General features: G+C 45.6%; 1 protein-coding gene across 6 annotated transcripts in view; it reads left to right on the top strand.

Moving 5' to 3' along the window:
- Positions 1-25652, top strand: part of GPATCH8 (G-patch domain containing 8) — a 49916-nt gene that overhangs the window by 1881 nt on the left and 22383 nt on the right. For 3 of the 6 annotated variants that reach the window (XM_065856384.2, XM_065856385.2, XM_071798170.1), the window contains exons 1-3: positions 13946-14026; positions 18903-18920; positions 21647-21719. Coding sequence is in view for 1 of the 6 variants with exons in the window: in XM_065856380.2 (XP_065712452.2) it covers positions 13952-14026; positions 21647-21719 (148 nt within the window). In the remaining 5 variants the exon portion in view is untranslated. Of the gene's footprint in view, positions 1-13945; positions 14027-14949; positions 14985-18902; positions 18921-21646; positions 21720-25652 lie in introns of those variants that run through there. The other 3 variants (XM_071798168.1, XM_071798169.1, XM_065856380.2) reach the window with 3 other exon arrangements.

Genomic DNA, 25652 nt, shown 5'->3' with positions numbered 1-25652 from the left:
TGAGGGAAAAGAAGAATCAGTCCTCTGGGAAAAAGAGTTTGGTTACGACCACGATGAGCTACAAATAACTGATGAGAGGCAGACAGGGCCCAGCAGTTTTTCTGGAGTATGTTGGTGGAGGAAGGCTTTTTGAACCTTAGTTTTCCTTCTTCATCAAAATCCTTTTCAGAGATTTTTGATTTTTTTTCTCTAGATTTATATGGAGGTCACTTGAGATGTAACACAGGTGTGGAATAAAGGACCTGGCTTGCTATGCTGAGTTTGCAGGGCAGTTGTGACCGTTGATAAAAATCCACACAGCTTTTGATCATCTGCATAAAATAGTGGTCTCGGAAACGATGGCAAAAATATGACTCTGATAGTGCGAAGCCAGAAAGTTGTATGTAGGCTTCCTTTGTAGGAGTGTTTCTGTCGCTGTCAAAAATGCCTTTTTTCACACCATTTCGAGCAATTTTAATTCTGAGCTTCGGCAGGTGGAATTTCTGTCCTTTGACGCAGGATGGCTACAAACGTGACCCCCCATTACTGCAAGTTTGAGACGCGACTGGGGACAACAAAAGGGAGACGATGCTCTAAAGTTCTGCGACTTGAAGCAAGGATGGACATGGTGAGGGGGAGGGAGGCTGTAGAGATCCCTCGGGTTTCGTCCTTGGATGATCTACTTGTGATCTTCTCGGTGGAGTGAAAGGATACCTTACCCTCGAAGAGAGAGGAGGAGAAACAAAAGGTCAGGAGGAAAGCGTATGGGTCAAAGGAACCTTTTAGCTGTTTGGAATAAAGGCAAATGCCTTGGGATTAGTGATGTGGCTAATGGAAGAGAGTCTGGATTAGAAAAAAGAAATATTAGAGTCGTCTTTATTGTTATCAGCCTTCTTTTGGGAAAGAAACTTGAAAGCTTCTGGGTATGGGAAGATTAGTTTGGCCAGAGGGTGAGTTGAGCAGGGGAGAGATGGGGTCAGCAGAGGTGATATTCAGATTTCTGAGCTTCTGATATGCTGGGGAGAAGTGGATTAAAGATGTGGGAGCTGCCCAGAGCTGTTCTTTGCTGCGCCTGACTAAAGGAACCGCGGTGCCATCAGAGAAGGCAGGAATGGAAATGCACGGCATGGGAGGGAAATCGGTTTGGGAAGGAAAGGACCTGAAGCAGCCAAGAAAAGGAAGGTATGAGTGGTGTGAAGTGTGTGGAAAGGTGATGAGGAGACAAGGATTGTTGAGCAGAGGGAACAAGTGAGGGCTGGAGGAATAAGAGGGATGAGAGACCTTCCCGTGACTGCAGCTAAATTGGTGTGAGGGATATAAAGCTGCCGAGGGGATGGAGATGCTACACTGGGGTTATAAGCAGCGCTGTAGAAAAGAGCTGCTAGTAGAAGGATAAAAAGGTCAGATATCCCTCAGGATAAAGATCGTGATGTGGAGGGGGAGGAGAAAGATTACGCACTCCAAACCGATTATTCCAAGTCCTCCCTGTGGTGGGGTGGGAGGAACCTCAAAGCTAAGGATGCTTTGAAAGTTGAAATTGCCAAAGGAGCAGCAAGTGGCATCGGGGGACATTGCCACAGTGAGGTGATTAAGCAGCTTTGGGTTGTTTTTTTTATAGGATTGTCTTGCTTCTGCTGTGCTGTGTAGCTTAGAAGCCGCACAAAGGGCGTAGATCCTCTTTTCTTGTTGTTGTGTGTTCCCAAACCTTAGAAAACTGAAGGGAAAGCCCCTGGTGGTGGCTGTATTTTGCAGGTGCTGAACTTGAGGGCAGCTCCAGTGAAAGGCACTGAGTTGTGCTCTGGCCGCTAATTCTCGCTCTTTCCCTGACCAGGGCAGCACAGGGTTTGTTCAGGAGGTTTTAGGCAGTGAAATGAATTACTGAAGGAGCACGGATATTCCTGATCTTCTTTCCTCTTTCTCGGCTCTGAAATTGTCAGTTAAGCCTGCTGGATGGCTTACCCCAAAGAAATCCCGGCCTCTTTCCTTTTTCCATTACAGGAAGGGTTATTTTTGAGTGGGCCGCTGACGAGTTTAGTCCTTTGGGTAAAAGATCGTGCTACGTTATCTGTCACTTGTCTGCCTCTGCCGTCTCCTTGACTGACTGCCTTCCCCGCGGCCCAGACAGACTCGTGAACCGCTGGAACTTCAAGTAATTATGAACAGAAGCTGTCAGCTACGCTAACGGAGTACTTTAAAAGCATTTCTGAAAGCTGTGTGAATACACGAGGCTGCTGCAATAAGTAAATGTGTTTTTAGTGTTACTTTTGTAATTGCAATAATCTTATTCTTTAGATTAACTGAACTCAAAGAATTAATGCTGCGGATGTCTCTGTGTCACTGAAATCCAGTGGAGCTCCCGGTTACTCACAGATGTTGTGAATATGTTTTCTTGCTATATCTTTCTCCTTTCCATTGTTGAAACAGAAATATTATGAGCCATATGTGTACAATAATTTCCTCTTCCTACGTACATTGCACTTATTTGCATCATTAGCCAGACGGAACACAAACTGTTCTGTCTCTTGTTTTTTTTAGTTTGTTGTATAGTCTGTGTAATCAAATAACACTTCCACCGAGCACAAATGCCTGGTTTGCTAAACTGGGTTGAAACGTGGCCAGTCTGAACCTCAGTTCTTGCTTATGCCAAGAAAATCAGTCGGTTTTTCCCCCCGCAAAAGGATTGAAGAGCTGACCGAGCACGTCGCTGCTTTGTGCCCATGGTGTGGGGATTTTATGCTCTCTAATTGGCAGAATGTCGGGGATAAAGTTTGTTCCCAAGCAGCTTAGGCTGTCCGGCTTTGCCGACACCTGGGCCGACAGTGTAGAGTTTTAAAACCTGTCCTTTTAACGAGCGTGTGTTGTCGGTGGCTTCAATTAACGTCTTAGGTGCTGCCCACGCTAAAGGTGTTTGGTTTTTATATCCTTCAGCCGGCCCTGCCTGCTTGTGGGTTATGTGGCAAAGGAAGCTGATGGCTTTTCTCTGTGCTGCAAGGAAATAAAGTAGTTTTCTTTTGCCTAGTTTAGTAATTGGAAGAAAAAGGTACCATAGGGAAGTGAAGGAAGGAATAGGACTGGAGTAGCTGTGATATCCTGGGTTTCTAACTGATACAAGATCCTTGTGTGTGAATTTGCCTTTGACAAATGTAGTTGAGAGCGCACCAGGAGGGAGCCCTTTTCATGGCACCTTTTCTTGCTTAAGCATTCATCTTAGATTTTCTAAAATCTATTAGTGTTGCTTGGAGACCCTTGTTTATCATGAATGTTAAACATCTGGCACGGGTGCAGCACAGGAGGGTCGCTGCTCTATCTCCTTGGCAAGTCATGCTGACCTCTCAGTTGACATCAGAACTGTTTTGTTATTTTTGTCTGTAAGGGAGAGGAAAATGCATTAAAAAGTAGATCAAGTAGCATCGGAGCCATTTTTAGGAAATCACAGGAGAATCTGCACTTGAGTGTGAATTTTCAGAACTCATGTGGTAAGTTAATTTTATATAGCCCTTCTTTCTTGCCTTGGTTGTACTTCTCCCTGCTCTGTGTTTTGTCACTTCTCACGCAGCGATGTTCTCGATGGCTGTGGGCAACCAGATAGGGAAGGAAACACTCGATTCTACAGTTCCACAAACCAAACCTCAGCTTCTTCTGAGTCACCCCCTCCCAGACAATGCAAACCTCTCCTAACACCCACTGTGTTCATCCCAGCAAAAAGCACTATTATGGTTATTAGCCAACATTTCCTCACTTGACATATGTTTTCTCTCTCTTTAAACCTGTAGTAATTCTTTGTACTTTCCCCCTTCAAGCAGCTCCACGAGCGATTCATTCATTTGAGGCTTTAGCCATTCACGGTTTTGAAGCCAGAAGTTGATCCTAGGATATCTGCTCTAAAATCCAGGTATCGCTTACCCTTCAGTTTCCATCATTTGACCCAGTTTTGAGTCCAGGAATTCATACTTGCCCACAGGATATCGTGAAGACAGCTGGTGATAGCGAACACTTTCCTTTATAGCTTGTTCTGATAGTTTGGCCGCTGAAAGGTGTATTGTCCTTTGTTTTTCTTCTAGGTTTCTATATTTTCAGCTTCTAGCTGTTGTTTCTTGTGTTCTTCTCTGCTGTACACAGTCTTCTATGATATGAGGGCATATATAACATTTCTGTCTTAGTTGAGACTCTTTTGAGAGCCTTAACGCTCTGATCTCTGAATTAACTGTTATCGCAGGGCCTTTTACCTTTCCCTTTGCGTTGTTATGGCTTTCTGCACCTTCATTTTCCACATAAACATCTTTTTTACTACTTTATTCTTATTCGTCATTCCTCCGTGGGACTGTATTTTCATCCTTTTTGCTACCATGTTGCATGAAGAGGTTTTAACTGGGATTTCTCCTGCCTGCAGGTGTGTTTGCTCAGGGCTCTGTGAAAACAGCCTTTGCTTAGCGAGCTCAGCCTGCTTTTAAATGGGTCAGATTGCTCTGGACAAACACGCTGCCCACGTTGTTTTTTACTGTTCGTTGGGCTTCGTGAGCCGCAAACGCAGTCGGCGGTTGCGCTTTCCCCCCTCTGGTCATTGATAAAGATGTTGAACGATGCCGAGCGTCGTGGAATGAGTTGAGTTTGAATGCAGTTAACGTGCTCCTGAGTGAGGTTTTCGGTGCTGTTTTGCTTTAGAAACGATCCTTTATCAAGTTAAACAGCATATTAAGAAGGAAAAGAAAAGGAAGAAAGACCATACTACAAAAACTTGGAAGTTTGTGGCGGTAAATAAATTATACCGTAGGTAATAAATAACCATAAGACATGAAATTGTTCTCGTTTGGTGCCAAGGTATGCAAGGCAGAGCGAAGGGGACATGCGCTGGCTTCCACTCCTTGTGCGAGCTGCTTATCTCTGACTGTCGAACATGTTTTTAATTGCACAGCTCTAACGAGGTATTTATGTGCACATTTTCCTGGTTTAAAGCTCTTGACCGACGGGTAATATCAAATGTGTTCTAGTGGGTGGTGTTTCTCAGCGTTTATGGATTTAACACTTAGAATTTTGCCATCAAAATGAACTTTTAGTTTGGTAAACAAGATGCCCTCAGCTTCTCAACCTGCAATTACAAGGTGCTTCTTTCAAGAGCTGCCAATTTAAATTTGTATCCAAATTTTAAGTGATTGCTTTTGTTGTATTGACTTGAGAGGATTTTTCGCTTTAAGTGCTCTCTAAATAATTGATGCGTGTGTTTGCCTACAATGAGGTTCTGCTGCAGCTTTCACAAGATGTTGACTGTAAATATGAAACTGTTTTGGGGAGTGTGAAGATGTGCGGTGTCCGTACTTATTGCTTATTTACGGGAAAGGGACTGGAAAAGCCATTTATAACGTGCGGAAGGCTCTGAAAACGCTGTTTGTGAATGCGTTACCTCTGTGTTGCTAGGAAAGGATAACTGATTTTATTATATTTTTGTTTCTTTAGAGTCACTGCAGGGAACAACAGGTAAAAAGGATGATTTTGTTCTGGGAAGCATTAAAAAGGCTTTCCAGGTACCAGCACCAGTTGCGTTGCTTTTTATAGCTTTAAGTAACCACACGGCCTTTAAAATTATCCAAGGAACCTTCCAGTGCGAGCGGGGTTGGATGGAATCATCTTCTAGGTGCATATTGGTTATAAAAATGTCTTTTCTTCTGGGTGTGCAATGAATATTCAAGCAAGCAATGCTTTGCTGGAGTTGTTTTTGAATTCTCTGGGTGGATTTCTAGGCATCACCACGGTTGTCTGCATCAATTACGTTTTGGAGATCTTCCATCCTATGGAGTCATCAGGCTTAAAAGGGCAGCATCAATTACTGGCTGAGACTCGTAGGGTCTGGTGTGGATCTGGCGGAGAAATTCGAAGCCCCGCTACGTTTTGATTGTGTGTGATAAGCGGTGAATTAGTTGTGGTGAGCTGGATCTGGTTTTAATGGCCTGTGCTGGGAGCCATTGGGAAACGCTGATGGGCGTTGAGGTGCCTTGTCACAGAATCCCAGAATGTCAGGGGTTGAAGGGCCCTGGAAAGCTCATCCAGTGCAATCCCCCCATGGAGCAGGAACACCCAGCTGAGGTTCCACAGGAAGGGGTCCAGGCGGGTTTGAATGTCTGCAGAGAAGGAGACTCCACAACCTCCCTGGGCAGCCTGGGCCAGGCTCTGCCACCCTCACCAGGAAGAAATTTCTTCTCAAATTTAAGTGGAACCTCCCGTGTTCCAGTTTGCACCCATTGCCCCTTGTCCTGTCACTGGTTGTCACCCAGAGGAGCCTGGCTCCATCCTCCTGACACTGCCCCTTTCCATATTGATCCCCAGGAATGAGTCCCCCCTCAGTCTCCTCTTCTCCAGCTCCAGAGCCCCAGCTCCCTCAGCCTTTCCTCACACGGGAGATGCTCCACTCCCTTCAGCATCTTGGTGGCTGCGCTGGACTCTCTCCAGCAGTTCCCTGTCCTTCTGGAACTGAGGGGCCACAACTGGACACAATACTCCAGATGTTGTCATCCTAAAGGTCTCAGAACTGCTCAACCTCTTCCTTTAAAAAAAGAAAACTTTGAATTTAATAGGATATTTGCTTCTGGAATCACAGAGTCTTTAAAAGTCTTAAAAGCTGTGGCTTTATCCACACTAGAAAATGGCCTTTTTTGTGGCTCCTCATTTCCCCTTTTTAGCTATTCCCGGTGTCTGGGCTGCTGGTTTACAGCCTGACGCCCTCAGAACTTTAGGAATGGGGAGTGGGCTTAGTTCAATGTTTTAAAGTGGTGCTTGCGGGTAACAACGCCGAATTTAATGGCTTGACTTAATATTTTTGGGAGTTTAAGGTTTATTGATTGAATTGATGGATGAATAGAATATACACAAGTGGTGCTGATCTGCTTGACCGTTTTAAAATTTCTAAAGTGCAATAGAAACGTTGTTTTTTTGAGGCTTTTCCTGAGACTCTACCAGCACAAAATGAGCTTTTGAAGATGCGAGGAGCCCGGTGCGCTCGTTTCAAGTGCGGTTAAGCAGTCATCACCACGCTGCCAAATAACGACGGTGAGCAGAGCGACGCTTCTCTGCAAAATTGCTTCCTTCAGATTGTTATCTGCAACACCACGGGAACACGCGTTGCTGTGCGCCTTCCTAAGCCGAGCTTAAAATTCAGTGTGGACATATTATACATAGAACGTCTCTACTTTGCCATCTCAGCAGCTGCATTCTGCGTGTTCCCTTCCCACTCATGGATTGTTTAGTGCTCTTAGGCATAGAGATTTAGGCTGGATTATTCTCTTAATTTGCTCCATTCGCACCATTTAAGGCGTCATCCCTATGACTTATGAACCAGGCAGCGTTTTGCTCAGTTATTCTCATTCTATACTCTTCCCATCCGACTTGTTTTTTGTAGTTTACATCATCTTCTTTCGTGTTAATAATAACGCTGGTGGAACTGAGCTCTCTTGTTGAGCGGGAGCTGAAAGGACAGCTGAATGGAGGCATTCTGAAAGAAACCCACGGCTTTCCCAGCTCCTTTATGCTGCTCCTTTGTCGCCCGTCGCCACGTTTCGAGGTTCGGCCTCACCGCTGAAATGTAAAACCGCCACGTTTACTTCTGCTGAAATAATGCATGGGTAACTTCGGGGCCGGGCATCAAAGAAACCGCTAATTCCCGTCAGGAATAGGCGCTATATGGATGGATTCTGCAGGCTGACATCTTAATATCCTTGGTGTTTGGACAGATTGGAAAGAGCAGCCCAGTAATTAATATCCAGAGAGGTCTTTGCCTCATCGTGACTCATCGTTCTCTCCTCCTTGTGCTGATGGTGCTGGAGGTGATTTGGTGTCTGGTTTGGATACACCCTATTGGGGAGGAGGGAGAGGGAAGGACAGACCGTATCTTTCTTCCATCTTGTAGTTGTAAAGATGTTTTCAAAAGGTTTTTTTCTCCCCCCATCATATCTGTGTGTTCTTAGGTACTTTATCTTTGCCCGCCTTCATGAAAAGGTGCCTTGTGGAGGGGTGAAAATCAATTCTGTGATACTAAACTTACTCAGATAAATGAGCTTAAATCAACAATTCATTGAACTTGCCTTGAGTCATTTGTTGGCAACAATTCTTGCCAGTAAAGATTTTGGGATGAAAGTGTGATTAAGCTCTTAATTTTGTTTTAATTATGCTGACTGGCCCTGTCTGCTACAATGTTTGGGACCTTATAAGTGAGAAAGAAACAGCAGTATTTTCCCCCTCAGCTATTTAATTTGCCTTGTTTCAGGAAATTCAGTGACGCTGCTACATTTAATCTCAGCCAAAATGACATTTATTGGGCCAGAGCTCTGAAGTATTTACAGCCCAAATAAGGGAGAATAAAATCCCGCACGGAGGCAGCTTTTGTTAGTTTATTTTTCAAAGCTGTATTTATAACTCGGTGGTTAAATGTGTGAGGGCTCCGAGGCACGAGGAGTTTCACGCAAGGATCAAACAATAGGAAAGTGGAGGAGACGTGTGACTGTGAGTAACCAGAATGGGTAACGAGCCAAAGTTCAGGTGGTACCACCCCAAAAATTACAGGACGCAAACGTATTTACTCCTGGAGATGAACGCAACAAGGGAATGAAATGGCGTGTGTGCTGTATAATAGGCAACATTTAGATATTGAATGATTCTCCTTGTTGCTCATCCAAGTAGTAAAATATATTGAATTTCAGGATGCTCGTAGTGAAGCACCGAGCGTTGGAGCATTTGCTGTGGCACAAAGCGATAGCAATAAGTGATGCTTAAGTGGAAGCCTCTGCTGTTTTAGGATGGAGGCAGCATCTGCAAGAAAATGATGCAAACAGTGGAACACGGCTTGTTTTGCAAAGCAGAAATGAGGAATCCTGATATAGGGGGCAGAGGGAGAAGGGCGCCACATTCAGCCCCAAAATCCTTGTCCGCACGAGCAGGAGGAAACGCTGTTGTCAGTGAACCAGGCCAGGGTTTTACTATATTTTTATGATAATCATACAGGGAAGAATGTTTGGAAATAGGTTTTGAATGCAGCTGCTGTTTTATGGCCTGATATCCATTTTGTAGAGATTAAATTCATTACTTCAAGGTCTCCTCTGAAGAGGAAAACATCCCTCAAGTCTGCAGAAGACACAGATCAAAATCATTAAAATGCAGTCTCTGCTTACAGTTTGTGTTTGCTAAAAATGTAGTTTATTCTCAACAAGTTCACCACTTAGCGTTTAATTAATTGTTCGACTGAAATGTTAAAGTGTTTTGTGTTCCTCTGATTCATTGTCTTAAGACACAGCAAACCAGAAACGTTACTTAGATCCATGTGATGTGCCAGGTGGAAGGACTGGAAAAGAAGGAAAAACAGATGGAATTCTCCAAAACTTGTTCCTTAGGGATGAGATAAAGCAAAGGGACAGACTGTGCCGCCTCCAGCTCCTCAGGTCTGTGATCACCGCGGGGTCTCAGCGTCGCTTGGCGAGCTGCTCATCCTGCCCTTACAACCAAGACCCGTTCTTCTCCTCACTCATTGGGCATCATCAAGCAGAACACATTCACAGATTTGACCTTGATATGACTGTTGGATCATCCTCTTGGTTTTTTGCAGGGTGAGCTGCTTTGTGCTGGAAGGACATTTTTTGCTTTATCATTTAAGTATTGATACAGAAGGAACCATCTCCATGATGAGTATTGATTTCAGTTTGATGCCTTAAGTCACCAGGTCTATAACAGTCCATTTCTTAATCCAGCGAGCAGTTTCTCAGCATCCTACCAGGGCTTCTTCCCTCTGCTTGGGTGACGTTTGTGTACCTGGGAATTCAAGGGGATGGAAGCACCTTGTCTCTGTTGAAAGCTCTAATACTAGTATTGCAGTTATTTGTGAAAACCAGCAACCCGTCCCCACTCCCATTAACCACTAACAATAAACCCAACGTAGATAAAAAGTGGATAACAAAACCCAAAATATATCAAGTAAAACCCCCAAATATATCAATATACAAAGTGACCCCCCCCAAATATATCAATATCTAAAATAAACCATCCAAACATATTAGTATCCAAAGTAAAACCCCCCAATATATCAGTATCCAAAGTAAACCCCCATAATATATCAATATCCAAAGTAAAACCCCCAATATATCAATATCCAAAGGAAACCCCCCGCAATGTATCAATATGCAAAGGAAAACCCACCAAATATATCAATATGCAAAGGAAAACCCCCCAAATATATCAGTATCTAAAGTAAACCCCCCAAATATATCAATGTCCAAAGTAACCCCCCATGTATTAAAGTGGATGACAGTGGGATCATCAGAGCGCATGACTTTATTTCCTATTTGGCTGCACCACACAGAGTGTTCAACCCTTTGTGTAGTTTCTTGGAGACGACAACGTTTTAAGCCCAGACAAGTAGAGTTATACAGCCCCAAACTGCACCCGACCCTCGCCTGCGCAGACACCGCCTGAACCGCCTTGGCGGGCAGCGCAGCCAGGGCGACGGCGAGCGGGCAGAAATATTTTACCAGCTCCAGGTAATTCAGTTGGCGTTTTCCGAGCCATCTGCAGGCAGGAAATCACATGGTGGCACGCGGAGCGGGGGAAGGATGTCTTTGTTTTTGCTGAGAGTCTTTCAAGCGTTTGTTAACTCGATGTTACACAGGTTTAATTTTAAATACGAAATTTTAGGCGTGTGGTTTCGCTCGTCACATTCATGAACGGCGTGTGCATCCTTGAGTGCTTTTTCTCCTGGGCACTAATTTTGCTTTTTGGGATGCTGGGCTGTGTCCTTTGTGCAGTTTTTCTGCTCTCAGCTCCCTGACTTCCCAGCACACACACATATACAATCTTTACATTACTCCTCTCCAAGAATTGATTATTTTAAGCAGCTCAACAACCACATGCACACGGTAGCTTTGCCATCAGCTCACTCCTTGAAGGCCGCCCGAAAACACCGCGTGAGAGCCGATCGCTGCCTGCACATCAACCCCCAAATTCGCTTTGGAGAGGCCGTGGGAAAGCAAAGCACTGGGAACGGAGCGGGAATTACGGCGCGGACAGGAGATGATGGACGGGCCACCGGCATCAAAGCGCGTTCTCTTGGCAACAGGTTGTTTTTGTCAAGATGGTCTTTTGCAAATTTGCATCACTGGATACGAACGCTCGTTCCAGAGGATTTTTGGAGGCTGGTGCCTGGTTTGTAGAACTCCAGCAGGCGCTTCGTTACGACTCTAATTTGCTCTTTGGCGGGCTGGCTTTCATTAAAATTCTTGCAGAAGGGCAAGTTGGTAGAAAGGAGGAGATGACAGCGTGTTGCTCTTGGCAGCGGTTCGAGGTGTTCCTGCTCAGAGTGCCTGCGGAGCGGGGATGCAAATCAAACCCGCCAGGTGTTTGGTGTTTGTTGGAAGGGTTTTGGTGGCACCACGGGGCCTGGGACAGGGATGGGGGTGCTGTGACACCAGTGCCCAGGGAAACTGGGGGACCCCACTGAAATAACCCCCTTGGGTGTCTTTTGCGCTGATCTCATCTACAGGCATCTCTCCACTTTGCTTTTGCGTGTGCAACTAGAAAGTGAGATTATTATCCTTTCCAGGTCTGTGCCAGCGACAGTGGGTGTCCGTGCTACACCACGGGCCTGTTGAACAGCCAAGAACGCTTCACCACATTTGCAATTTCAGGAATTTGAGGTTTCGGAAACCTCTGAAATTATAACAGAGATGTTTTTTTTCCTGAAACAATCTTTTGCACTGGTGGCGTTCCAGCACCACCGGTTATTCTGGAGGAATAACCATCCGCCTTCCCAGCTCGTGAGCCCTGTACGCTTGGCAAAAAACTTGGAAAAATGGGATTTTTGCTGCTGGCTGCTGGAGGAGGGTTGGGCTCTGGTGGTGTGTGGTCTGATATCTCGGGGACATGGGTTAGTGCTGGAGTTGGGTTACGCTTGGACTCGATCGTCCTGAGGGTCTTTTCCAACCAAAATGATTCTATATTACTGGAGGCTGGGCACACCACACCCCGATAACAATCCTGTTTCATTTTCCTGTCTACTTTAATTATGATACATGACCAGATTGTCCGACTGAAGGTGGGGATCGCTCTGGGAGCATAAAGAAGCGATGTGCTTGGATTTATCTTTCTTTGTAGCATTTCCCTGCTGCGTATCCACACAGTTATTCGCACGCTTCCCCGTGTATCTCTTGGTCTGTTGTTCCTCAAACATATGCCTCAGTTTTCTCATATCTTTTGTGCAGCTGTTTGAGCTCACAAATATTTTAACATGCTATGATTGGAATAAGTTCTGCGTGTGCGTTCTTGGTGCTCACATCATGATTGTGTGGCCACTCGGGGCGGCACTAAAATGGCTTTTTTTGCATCTCAGAGGATCATTTCCAGCCCACAAACAAGCACTGCGGACACGGGGGGAGGGTTGATTTGATACCAACGTGGGGTTTTGTTGATTTAAGATGCGTGGAATTCCATGTACGCCTCAAGCAATCTGGATTTCCTGCTGCAAGGAAAGCGTTGCTCTTCTTGGAATGAGAAAAAACCAAGAAAAAACCCCTTTATAGAGGTGGTGGGGACAATTCTGCTTCTTGTCCTGTGTGGTTTTAAGGCCAGCACTGGGTGCTCATGGTTGTTGTTTTCACAGAAATAAAACTCAAAGTATTGTTGTTGCGAAGGGGGCTGGGGTTGTAGCTGGGCTTGCATTGGTGGGGCATCACTCCAGAGCTGATGAAGGCTGGGAGGCCTCCCGTACCCCTGGGGTGAAATCAGAGTGCTCAGCTCGCTCTCTGAAATGCCTGCACACCAATGCGTGCAGCATGGGGAATAAGCAGGAGGAGTTAGAAACCTGTGTCAGGGCAGGAGATGATGACCTAGTGGCAATTACGGAGACATGGTGGGACAGCACACATGGCTGGAATGTGGTCGTGGGTGGCTGTGTCCTTCGCAGGAAAGGCAGGCCAGCCAGGCATAGTGGTGGAGTTGCTCTTTGTGTGAGAGAGCAGCTACAATGCATTGAGTATTGTCCAGGCACGGATGAGGAGCGAGTTGAGAGTCTGTGGGTGAAAGTTAAGGGGCAGGCTGGCTCCATCATCTTTGCCAAGTCTTGGGAAACGGGAGAGGTGCCTGAGGACTGGAGGAAAGCAAATGTCACTGCAGTCTTCAAAAGGGCAAGAAGGAGGACCTGGGTAACTCCAGACCGGTCAGCCTCGCCTCCATCCATGGGAAACCAATGGAATGACTTCTTGGTGCCATCTCAAGGCAGATCAGGGATCAGAGGGTCATTAGGTGCAGTCACCATGGCTTCACCAAGGGGAAGTCGTGCTTGACCAACCTCATTGACTTTGATGAGGACATAACAAGATGGATGGATGATGGCAGAGCGCTGGACGTCATCTACCTTGACCTGAGTGAGGCGTTTGACACAGGCTGCACAGCATCCTCACAGCTGAACTGAGGGAGTGCGGTCTGGATGAGCGGGGAGTGAGGTGACTGTGAGCTGGCTGAAGGGAAGAAGCCAGAGAGTTGTGGTCAATGGGGCAGAGCCCGGTTGAGGCCTGGATCCAGTGCAGTGCCTCAGGGGTCAGTGCTGGGGCCTGTATTATTTAATATATTCATCAGTGACTTGGATAAGGGAATAGAGTGACTGTCAGCAAGTTTGCTGGTGACACCAAGCTGGGAGGAGTGGGTGACACTGGAAGCTGTGCTGCCATCAGAGACCTGGACAGGCTGGAGAGTTGGGCGGGGAAAAATTGAATGAAATAGAACAAGGGCAAGTGTAGAGTCTTGAATGTGGGCAGGAACAACCCCAGGTTTCAGTATTTTTTTTGTTCTTACAGCCTGTATACCGAGTTGAACCTTTATATAATACAGTTGTTTGTTTTGCTAACCAACTTATGTAATATGTAACACAGTGTCCAAAGCTGAATTCTTAAACTAGACAGTTGGACACGCATTCTGTGCCGTGGAGCTCACAGTCCTCTTTCTCTTCCAGGGCAATCACTTTGATCAGTATGAAGAAGGGCACCTGGAGATAGAACAAGCGTCTCTCGACAAGCCCATCGAATCGGTAAGACACGCATTTACCAGCAGCATCGCCCCACCAAAAATTCGACCGCGATCGGATGGTACTTGATGTGAATGCAGCCAAATTCCATAGCGGTGGGCAGCTTTTTGTCAGGTTGAATTTTTTGGTGGTAAATTGCATGCTGAGATTAAGCGGGCCTGGGATTAAACCTTTAAGTAGTTCTAAAACTAGAAGTGGCTTCTAATTTTAGTTCAATGTGATAGTTCAGAAATTATTTAAAGCAATACATTCATTCATAAAGTTTTTAGACTTTTGGTTGAAGAATCAGCTTAATTCATACGCGAAGCTGATGGGATAGTGTAGTAGAATATATTTTGGTCCTTTTTAGTTTATATTTTTGGAAAACTACTGGTGTGTTAAGTGTTAGGGTGACAGCTGGCAGTACAGAAACACAGATGTGTTCCAGTATTAATATAACAGCCCTTCCCCGTGAATCTGAAACTGCACTCTGAGTCTCTATACTATGGCTTTATTTGGGATTAGGTGTGGAGAGTACAGCCATAAGAGGGGGAAAAATGACATTTCGGTTCGTTTTTAAGCTTTTTGGAGCTTTTAAACTCTTTTGCTAGTCTTAGGTGTAGTAGCTCATTCAGCTTAAACTGGACCTTAGCTTAAGCTAAGTTTCATCTTGCAGTTTCAGCGCAAGAAAACTTGCAGCAAATAACTGAGGGTCGCTTAGCGGCGTTTTGATTGCGCCTAGATTAAGTATTTAGTTTTTCCCTATGAATAACGTAAGCGTTAAAGCTTCTTCCCGTTAGTCTGCGCTGAGAAGAAACTTAGCGAATAGAAATCGATGGCTATCTTTTCATTGGTGTGTAGGTTGGTGTTGTGTGTGTTTGTGTGCGTGTTAGATGTTTACCAAAAGATTTACACAACTTGGGGTGTTCGACGTTTTTCTTCCGCAGCAGTTGGCCCATATTAGCTAAGCAGCCATGATCTGGTTTGTATTGCACGGTCTGCCTTTTTTTTTTAATTTCTTCTCTAGGGTTTCCTTTCCCCCTTCTTATTTCTGTTCTTCTGGTCCAGTGAACACTGCATATAGTACCTACTGTCTTAATGTGCTGGCATGATGCTAGATTTAGGCATGGCAGTAATGGATGACGCATGAGATAATGCTGCAGAGATGGCAATTCGGATTCGACGCTCTCCCAAATACTCCAATCTTAGGTTGTGATATAGGGATTTTAATTAAAATGCCGCGCTTGTTTCCTTAGGTAAATATAATGAGAAATACCTGTTGGTGGCCTACGCATTCCAAAATAATTCAAATAGTGCTTATAGACTAGACTGATTGCTACAAGTGTTTTCCCAAGCAGAGGGATTGAAGTGACCGCAGGTTACATCTCTCTGGTGTTTTGCCTGCAAAAATCCGTCCAAAGTGAATGAATCCACTGGCCCCAATGCCATAGACACAGATCTAACGCTTTGCAGTTTGATGGATGTTGAACCGTGGCAGAAGTAGTTACATTAAATCACAGCTTTAATATTTTATTCATACATATCACTGCCTAAATAGCGGGACATTATTAATCTGGACAACTTTTGGGTAGGTTTTAATATGAACGGTCCAGCCTAATGGTTAAATTTGAAAATGGTTTTCTTGTCGGAGTTTCGCTCTGCGAGATTTCTCCCTAGGAAAGAGCTGTTCAAACCACTTTTTCTGCTGCCTTATATTTGATGCTCTTTGCTGCCCGACAATTGGATAATGTCCTCAAACCGAAATGGAGAGGGAAGGAGTAAAGACACCCATATAATTTGCAAACACCACACATCTAAATATTTGCAATATTAACATTTATTCCCAAATTGCTTTATAATCCTCAACCAGCTCCCTGTTAGCAATTCAAGTGACCTTTACAAAGGAATCTGCTTTGAGTAATGAGTAAGAGCCTCAGCTTCGTGCTATGGAAATGGTCGGGATGACAAATGTCTTTGTGCAAGGAAGGGTGTTCACAACAACAGCACATCAAAGCGCTTTCCAGTTCGGAGCGGATTAAGTGTAGTCTCTTAAATGTGCTGCTTGCAGCTTCTCACATCTTCTTAATAATAGGAAAACGCTTTAAAGACTAAACGTCGCTCGCATTTGGCAATGGCTGGAGTGAGATCCATCTCTGCAGCATTATCTGTTGAGAGGTGCTGACTGTACTGCTACAGCATGCAACTCAAAGGTGCCTGGAAAAATAGGGTTTGGGAGTCTACAGATCATTACAATGTTGAAACGTGTCCTCAATTAGCGTCCTAGGGTGGTTTTTTTTTGGTTGTTCCTGTGGAAATCCTGCTTTGTACAGCTTGTTTAGGCCAAAGATGTCTGGGCTGAAACATGCGACTATAACCAAAGTACATTGATGGAAAACAGAGCTGACATGAGCCAGGGGATGTACTTAGCCTAAACAACAAGCCAGATATTTTCCATTACTAAATTGAAGAGAATATTTTATATCAATAGACTCTTCATAGCTGCAAAGAGTGATTTTTATTATTTTTTAAAAATTTTCTTAATTAACTATTGTTTGTCCTGGTTTGGAAGATGCTGCGCTTACACTGGCTCTTCACGTCAGTGGAACCACTGCACTTAACCCTTTTAAAAACCCATTTTCCAACACTTTGCGCACCCCAATTCAGGGCACTTAAATGGGAAGTCGCAAAGCATTGCAACTTTAACAGATTCCCTTATTTCCACTTCTGGACTGAACCCTGTTGCTGTGAATTGCTGGTTTTCTTTGTCCCCGCAGGGCAGGTGCAGGAGGAGACAGCGAAACCCCCTTAGAGCCCAGGGCAGGTTGGAAGGCCAGGCCGCGCATCACCCCCTTATTCCAGAGCTTGGTAGTTTGTCCTCGTCACAACTAACAAATGTCCTTTTTCCACCCCCCACCTCTAATTTTGCTCCGTTACATGGGGAGGCCCCTGAGCTACGCGAGGGTTCAGCTGTTGGGAGATCACAGGCTCCTCGAGCTGAGGTTGGGTTTTGTTGCACTGTATATCTGTACAGATCTGTGGACTCCGCTAGTTCCAAAGTGTCATTTGACGAGGCTGCTGATTTGACATTTAGCAGTAGCCATATGTGGACAGCGCTATAAATAATGTGCTTCTTGAAGCTGAATGGTGTAGCATTACTATTTGGCTTTTCTCTCTAGTCTTCATTGTGTCATCTGTAGTGAGCTCTAGGTTTTGTTTTGGGAATCTTTCCAACCTCTTGTTTGCATGGGTTCACCCCGTAGCATCCGATCCTTGCTTATAGATTCCTCCATACACAGTCAGCACAGCTTACAACCCACTCAAGAGACGTATGGTTCCTGCCGGTGCCGAGAGAACGATGATGTGGCCACGATTCCATCCCATAAACCCTGGACTAGGCAAAACTAATGGTTTGGTTTACCCGTAACGCAGCTCAAGCCCCCAACTGGAGATTAAACCCCACGTACAGCATCACCAAAAGCTTTTGGTTCTTGCACGATATCCTGATAAGGAATCACCGATGGAAAGCGATCGAGGGCATCACATCAGGGAGTTGAGGAGGCAAATTGGAGCTGTTGGAGAAGGTCACTTGGGATGAGATGATTGTCCAAAGGAGCTCAGCCAACTTTGGTGAAGTCCAGACCTTTACTTCTTGACAATTTCCCCATTCTAATATAGAAATAATCCCTACTGAACAGCTCCAAGTGGTGAGAGCAACAGCGGGAGGTGTTAATTATCCCATCGGGAGATGCTGAGCATCCCCATGGTGTCCTCTCCATGACCGGGTGGCTGGACACATAGTCCCGCTCTTTGTGGGTAGTTTGGAGAGTAAATCAGAGTTGACTTGCTCACCCAAACACCTTTTGGGAACCTGATTTTGGCTGCCTTGTTCATTTTTATTGCGGCTGCAACACAAGGAGCTCCAGAATGATGATGTGAGAAAGCAAGGAGGCTCGTGGCAGCTGAGAAACAGGGAGGATTTGGGCGTTTTTCTTGATCGCTGCAGCTCTTCCTGTAGGAAAATTACAGCGTGAGGATTGTTTATTCGAAAGGAATGGCAGTTTTAACACTCCCAGGAAGTTTGGTGTAAAAAAAGACATCTTTTCTATGTGAAATAAGCCCACGTTTGTGCAGAACCTTCACGTAAAGATGCAGCTTGGAAAACAGCCACCAGCTGTTGCAGCGTTTGCTGCCCCGCGTCAAATTTTGCTCCTAATATCCCCAGGCTGGCAGATTTTGCAGAATCGCTCTCAAATGGGAGCCTAGCAAAGCCTGGCCTTCCAGAATTTAACTTTTAGGGCAGCTTTTCAAGAGCCATCTGCAGCAGTGATTCGAAATGGAAGAAAAAGGTAGAGAAACAAGCAGACTAATGACCAGATCCCAACTCTGCTGTTGAATATTAAACCCTTAGGGTTGTTCTTATTCAGTGAAACGGAAGACGCTCCATTTCAATTCGATAATATTTAAAATTAGGAACTAGTTTCACTCCTTTAGCAAACAAATTCAAGCGATTCTGGGTGGGCAAACACCCAAATCCTGGAAACTCAGGCATAATTCCAATTGATACCAACTCGCGACCATCCTCTTGAGTGGTTTTGTAGAAGTGGTGCTAATGTGTATAACCCTTCTAAATTTTTCTTTCCCTCCCCCTTTAACATTTGTTTCCCCTTCACTGTGTCAGTCACAACACGCCGCTCTTGAATCTCCCAGCTGGTCTTGACTTGTTGAATTTATTTTATGCTTTCACTCTTCTTTAATAAATACATTACTTGCAAGCAGTGAATTGAAAACAAAGCAAAAGCGAAAAAGAAATTAAAAAAAAAAAGAAAAACAACTATAAAACCTACCATTAGTGATTGGACAGTTTCTTACTTTGTGTTACATTTAACTGTTCTTTTGACAGCCCAGTTTTTAAAGCCAGGTTCGTATGGAAATGCTTTCACTCCACTTGCACTGCTTTTGGAAATAGCGTTACCGCTTCATCCGTCTGTTTATTTTAGTGCATTCATAACACGGCGCAGTCAGCACAATGTCTCATCTCCGCTCAGCCAAAATTCCAAGCGCTCCTTGCCCTTTATTTGATTGCTTTTTGGGGGAATGATTTTCATTTGGAAAACGCACATTTTTGGCAGCGCCGGCGCTTCAACCCGGCCCTGATGACCCTTTGCGGTGCTCACGGTAAAACAATTAGCGCCGTGTCCACAAACCCCTTTTGCCCGCGGGGCCGTGCGCAAACGGTCTGCGGCACATACAGGTAAGTCCTACAATTCCAAGAGTGTTTGTGGTCAGAATCCATATTTCTTCAATTTCCTTTTTTTTTTTTTTTTTTTAATACATATACTTATATAAGCTTTTAGAACCAGACATCTTTTTTATTATTTTTTTTTTTGTCCATATAGCTCTAATTATACCCAAGGGAGAGCCAGCAGTTTGGAAAGACACATGAAAAATGTCTTGCTTTACTGGTATCTGAGAGAAAACCCTAAATTTATGCTTGATAGAATCTTTTTGAGGAAAAAAAAAAAAATAGATCACAGAATCCCAGAATGTCAGGGGTTGAAGGGCCCTGGAAAGCTCATCCAGTGCAATCCCCCCATGGAGCAGGAACACCCAGCTGAGGTTCCACAGGAAGGGGTCCAGGCGGGTTTGAATGTCTGCAGAGAAGGAGACTCCACAACCTCCCTGGGCAGCCTGGGCCAGGCTCTGACACCCTCACCAGGAACAAGTTTCTTCTCCTCTTTCAGTGGAACCTCCTGTGTTCCAGTTTGCACCCATTGCCCCTTGTCCTGTCACTGGTTGTCACCCAGAAGAGCCTGGCTCCATCCTCCTGACACTGCCCTTTCCATATTGATCCCCAGGAGTGAGTCCCCCCTCAGTCTCCTCTTCTCCAGCTCCAGAGCCCCAGCTCCCTCAGCCTTTCCTCCCACGGGAGATGCTCCACTCCCTTCAGCATCTTGGTGGCTGCGCTGGACTCTCTGCAGCAGTTCCCTGTCCTTCTGGAGCTGAGGGGCCACAACTGGACACAATATTCCAGGGGTGGTCTCCCCAGGGCAGAGCAGAGGGGCAGGAGAACCTCTCTGACCTACTGACCACCCCCTTCTAACCCAGCCCAGGTACCATTGGCTTCCTGGCCACAAGGGCCCAGTGCTGGCTCATGCTCACCCTGCTGTCCCCAGGACCCCCAGGTCCCTTTTACCTGTGCTGCTCTCTAATAGTTCATTCCCCAACTTATCCGTGCAGCCAGTATCTTTGGGAAGACCGTGTCTTTCAGGCTGATTCTGTGAACCGTGTGTGGTCATTTTCTTCAATGTGGAGTGAAAAGAAAAAATATTCTGGCCCGATTTCTGTTGATAATTAAGTTATTTAATTAAAAAAAACCCCTGCAGCACATATATCTATTTTTTTTTTGTAAGATTCTGTGTACAACTTGATGTGATGGATTCACAGCCTGTTACAATTCAGGATATTTCTGTGACATCTGGAGCTGTGGTTCGCCTTGTCACAATTAGCAATTAACAACTAAAATTGGGTTTTGGATGATTAGAAGGCGAACAGAGCCCTAACCAAGCATCGTTCTTTGAGGAGCTGACAGTAAATGGATCAATAAGGGCTGAACCAGCGGCTTTATATGATTCAAGGACACAATTAACACTTTTGTTCTTGATTTGGGGCAAGAAATCTTGCCCAGAACCACAATCAGCTCCACACAGCGCCCTGTTTGGAAAAGCTGACGCTTAATTGCTGCGTCACTACTTTCCCACTTATTCCAAACCATCTTTTTTTAGGAAGATGAGACATTATGCTCATTGTTTCCCCTACATGCACTAATGGTTCCTCGCTGTTAACTTATTGCTAGGCCTGTTTCATCCTAACATCTTAGTATTTTTGTTAGTTTCCATGTGAAATGCATCACCCAGTCTGTGCTTGAGCTCATTTTATTTAATCGACTTTATTTTATAGTTTTATTTGGTTCTACTAACCTCACTGTTTTTTCAGTTTAATATTGGCTGCATGCTAGTTTATATATATATATATACATATATAAAACAAAAAACCCAATCAAGTCTAGCTTGGATTTTGCTCTGATTGTGTTTTGGTTTCTAGTGGTGGGGCAGTTTGCACTTACAACTTACTCAGCATTACAAAAGCCTGACACACAAACAAAACCGACTAAACACATGGTCTCGATTTTCTTTACAAACCCCCAAATTTAAGCGGTGCTGTCTAGGTGATGGATATGATTGTCTTAAATAGCTTGATTTCCTGCTTTTTACTGTCAATTTTTATTGGTACACTTTATTTTCTCCCACATTGCTTTGTTGGTTATTATTTTGGTTTCGGTTGTCGTTGTTATTTCAAACGTGATGCACAAAAGTTGCCCAGCACACCATCAGAAAGTGACCGTCCCCGATCCCCCATCCCTCGGATCAAATTCTAGCCAGCAATTTTTGAACATTTGTTTTTACCCTTTTCTTGGGCATTTATTGCCTTGTCAGTAACATTTTTTTTGCATGCGTATCTATATGTAGAAAAAAACCAACAACAACAACAAAATTCTCTTGCTCATCACATGTTTAAACGTCAGCGGGAAGGGAAGAATATATTATTGGAATATTTTTGGTTTGTTTTCTCTGTTCTGTCCGTCAGGATAATATTGGACACCGCTTACTGCAGAAACATGGCTGGAAGCTGGGCCAGGGATTGGGAAAATCACTGCAGGGTAAGTCCAGCTCGTGTCTCAAACCTTCAACACCAGCTCCAGTCTTTAACACAATTATTTCTGCTTGTTTTTTGTTGTTCCCAGATTAGATTTTATTTTTCTTTCCGTTCTTAATATATCCAAACACACGCACTGTTGAGTTTGGTATTTAGCCATTTGCCAGCGGACGTTGCCGCCTCCCATCCCGGTCCAGGTCAGAAGTGACATTGTGTGTGTGTCGTGGACGTGGAGAAACCACCGCGTTTGGCCTTTGGGGAGGGAGGCAAATTAACCGCCCACTTACTAACAGGTAGTTGAATTAACCGCCTACTTACTAACAGGTAGTTGTGCGGCTGCTAACACCATAACGCCGTTCTGCTGGCTGGATGCTTTGGTATGAAAAGAATTAAGGATACAAGCTAGTTATGCGTGTGCATGTTTCACGGGTGGCAGAAGCCATCGGAAGGCGAGGAAAAGGTCCCGGCTGAGGTTCTCGCAGGTGGGAGAGCCTCATTTCTAGTTTCTCCAGAGGTTTTTCATGGCTTTGCTTTATTTCTCTTGCCCAGAAATCTATTTCTGGGGGATTTAGCATGGCTTGAGACACCGCAGTGCAGGTTGAACCGATGCACCTCTTCCTCACGCCGTCTCGAGCCGAAATTCTCCCCGTGACTCTAAATCCTGTGGTTTAAATCCAGTCAGTGCTGCCCAGTTCAGCTGGGTGGTTTTAGCCGTCCCCTGGCCCGTAGTCCCAGTTCTGCAGAGGTTCCCAGCTTGGGGAAAGCACAGAACTGTGTTGTGTTGAGAGAAAACTGGAGGTGCTGTGTCTTATCCCAAACCACCTGTGCATTCAGTGTCTGCCTGTGCTACTGGGTGTAAGTTACTCAGTATTTACTACAGGTATGAGACACCGCGACTGGGCAGCTTCTGTAGAAACCTCTTGAAGTGTTCGGAGCTCAAACGCACCCCGAGTTCTTCTGAATTACTTACTGGTTTTCCCATACCCTTAGTATGAAGACTGGGAGCTCGTAGTTGGATTTGCATGGCCCCACAGCGAGCCCGTTAGGCAGATAAGTATTTCTATGCTGAGGACGCCCTGTCGAGAGGTAATGAGTTCTCCGAACTCCGGGAATGCGGGTTAATCTCTTGGCCTGAGGCGCCTGGACTTCTCAGACAGGACTGTGTTGGTGGTTAATGCTTCTTGCTTCCTCTAGCGCGGTTTAATTGGAAATCCTCCAGTTAATGCATGGCACTCCTGCAGTCCTCGTGTCGCCAAAGCTCAGATCGTGGTTGTATTGTCACCTCTTGGGCTTCTGCTTTGACATGGCCTTCACTGGATGTGTCATCTGCTCTGTTTGCTGTTTGGGGTGCCCTGTGGTGTTCTGTGCGTCCCCAATGTGGAAACACGGAGAACTGAAAGAAGATAAAGCGCTCTCCCGGTCAGATCCCAAAGTGCTGTGATGGGGTGAACAGCACATGACCAAACGGTCCTGGGTTTGGGACAAGAAGGTGTTGTCACTGTGTCCTGGGTTCATCAGACATTGGGACACTTGTCCACATTTAGATTTCTCCCCAGTGCGTTTGGAAGCATTGAATCTGTACCATATCTCTCATGTATTATTGAAGCTCTGGTGGTTTGAACTGTCTGGAAGCTGCAGGGCAATTGTGGGGACGGGCTGGAAGGGTTTTCCTGTGCCTCCTGTGTTTTCAGAGGAAGACAGACAGCCAGACAGCCTCTCACAGACAGACAGGCAGCCTGTCCGACCATGGTGCTGAGGCAGAGGATGAAGATGATGCTGCTGTGTCAGCTCTGCTCGACATAAAGACACCAAGGCTGCTCCCTCTTAGTTCCAAGCAGCTTGAGCCCGTGCCTGTGGCATTGGTGATGATCACGTTGGGAATGTTTAATTCGTTATCCAGTGACCTTTTTACATGAGGGAGCAGTTAAGCAATCTGGACATCCATAAATCCATGGGTCCGGATGGGATGCACCCACGGGTGCTGAGGGAGCTGGCTGAGGTCACTTCTGGACCACTCTCCATCATCTTTGCCAAGTCTTGGGAAACGGGAGAGGTGCCTGAGGACTGGAGGAAAGCAAATGTCACTGCAGTCTTCAAAAGGGCAGGAAGGAGGACCTGGGTAACTCCAGACCGGTCAGCCTCACCTCCATCCATGGGAAACCGATGGAATGACTTCTCCTTGGTGCCATCTCAAGGCAGATAAGGGATCAGAGGGTCGTTAGGTGCAGTCACCATGGCTTCACCAAGGGGAAGTCGTGCTTGACCAACCTCATTGACTTTGATGAGGACATAACAAGATGGATGGATGATGGCAGAGCGGTGGACGTGATCTGCCTTGACTTGAGTGAGACGTTTGACACAGTCTGCACAGCATCCTCACAGCTGAACTGAGGGAGTGCGGTCTGGATGAGCGGGGAGTGAGGTGACTGGGAACTGGCTGAAGGGAAGAAGCCAGAGAGTCGTGGTCAATGGGGCAGAGCCCAGTTGAGGCCTGGATCCAGTGCAGTGCCTCAGGGGTCAGTGCTGGGGCCGGTATTGTTCAATATATTCATCAATGACTTGGATGAGGGAATAGAGTGACTGCCAGCACGTTTGCTGGTGACACCAAGCTGGGAGGAGTGGGTGACACTGGAAGCTGTGCTGCCATCAGAGACCTGGACAGGCTGGAGAGCTGGGCAGGAAAAATGTAATGAAATAGAACAAGGGCAAGTGTAGAGTCTTGAATGTGGGCAGGAACAACCCCAGGTTCCAGTATAAGTTGTGGAATGACCTATTAGAGAGCAGCGTAGGGGAAAGGGACCTGGGGGTCCTGGGGACAGCAGGGTGAGCATGAGCCAGCACTGGGCCCTTGTGGCCAGGAAGCCAATGGTACCTGGGGTGGGTTAGAAGGGGGTGGTCAGTAGGTCAGAGAGGTTCTCCTGCCCCTCTGCTCTGCCCTGGGGAGACCACACCTGGAATATTGTGTCCAGTTGTGGCCCCTCAGCTCCAGAAGGACAGGGAACTGCTGCAGAGAGTCCAGCGCAGCCACCAAGATGCTGAAGGGAGTGGAGCATCTCCCGTGTGAGGAAAGGCTGAGGGAGCTGGGGCTCTGGAGCTGGAGAAGAGGAGACTGAGGGGGGACTCATTCCTGGGGATCAATGTGGAAAGGGGCAGTGTCAGGAGGATGGAGCCAGGCTCCTGTACAGAAAGCAGTTCATTTTCCTTGGACCATGCATGATGTTTAATTAATTAGATACTTTAAACACGTCTATTTAATTCAGGTTCCCAAGGCTGGGATTATCCTGCTCTTTTGCAGTGAATCAGAATCTATAACAGCATTTCGCTGTGGTAAGAGATAACAGGTTTTTGTCACGGCGTAGCTACTCTGAAGTATTTATGCTGTTGAATCAAATAGTTTAGATAATACGGAGTTTTTGTGGAATGGAGCCTTGAAACTCTATGTAGCTTTGCTCCTGGGTTGTCTGCAGGGGACTAAAGCAGCTCTTCCATCGCTTGGTTTTCGTTGCAATGGAAATATGACTCTGTGTGAAGGTAAATGAGGTGTCAAGGTGGATGGCGATGTTTTGTGGGACCTTGTTTTGTATGAGCACTTGGATTATCTCGGTTTTTCAGCAGGCTGAAGCAGCAGGTGGCCATGGTTAGAAAAGGGAGATCCCTTGTGGGGCAGTTCCTTGTTGATCAAGGTATAAGTTGTGACACAGAACAGCAGTTACAAGTGTGCGCAGCGGCACTTTGGGTTCATTGTTATGCTTTTACAAGCATATAAATTAACTATGTAGCCAAGTCAGGTGTATTAGATTTATTACAAAATACTAAAATTCAGTTCCTCCGTCTCTGTACTTTTGTTGCATGGTTTTCAATTGAAGAAAAGCAGATGTAGATTTCTGCTCTGACTCGCAAATTTGGTGATGATAAATCTAATCATCACTCCCCCCAT

Source organism: Patagioenas fasciata, chromosome 22, assembly GCF_037038585.1.
Source record: "Patagioenas fasciata isolate bPatFas1 chromosome 22, bPatFas1.hap1, whole genome shotgun sequence".
Taxonomy (NCBI): Eukaryota; Metazoa; Chordata; class Aves; order Columbiformes; family Columbidae; genus Patagioenas; species Patagioenas fasciata.
This window is presented reverse-complemented; position numbering and strand designations above follow the sequence as displayed.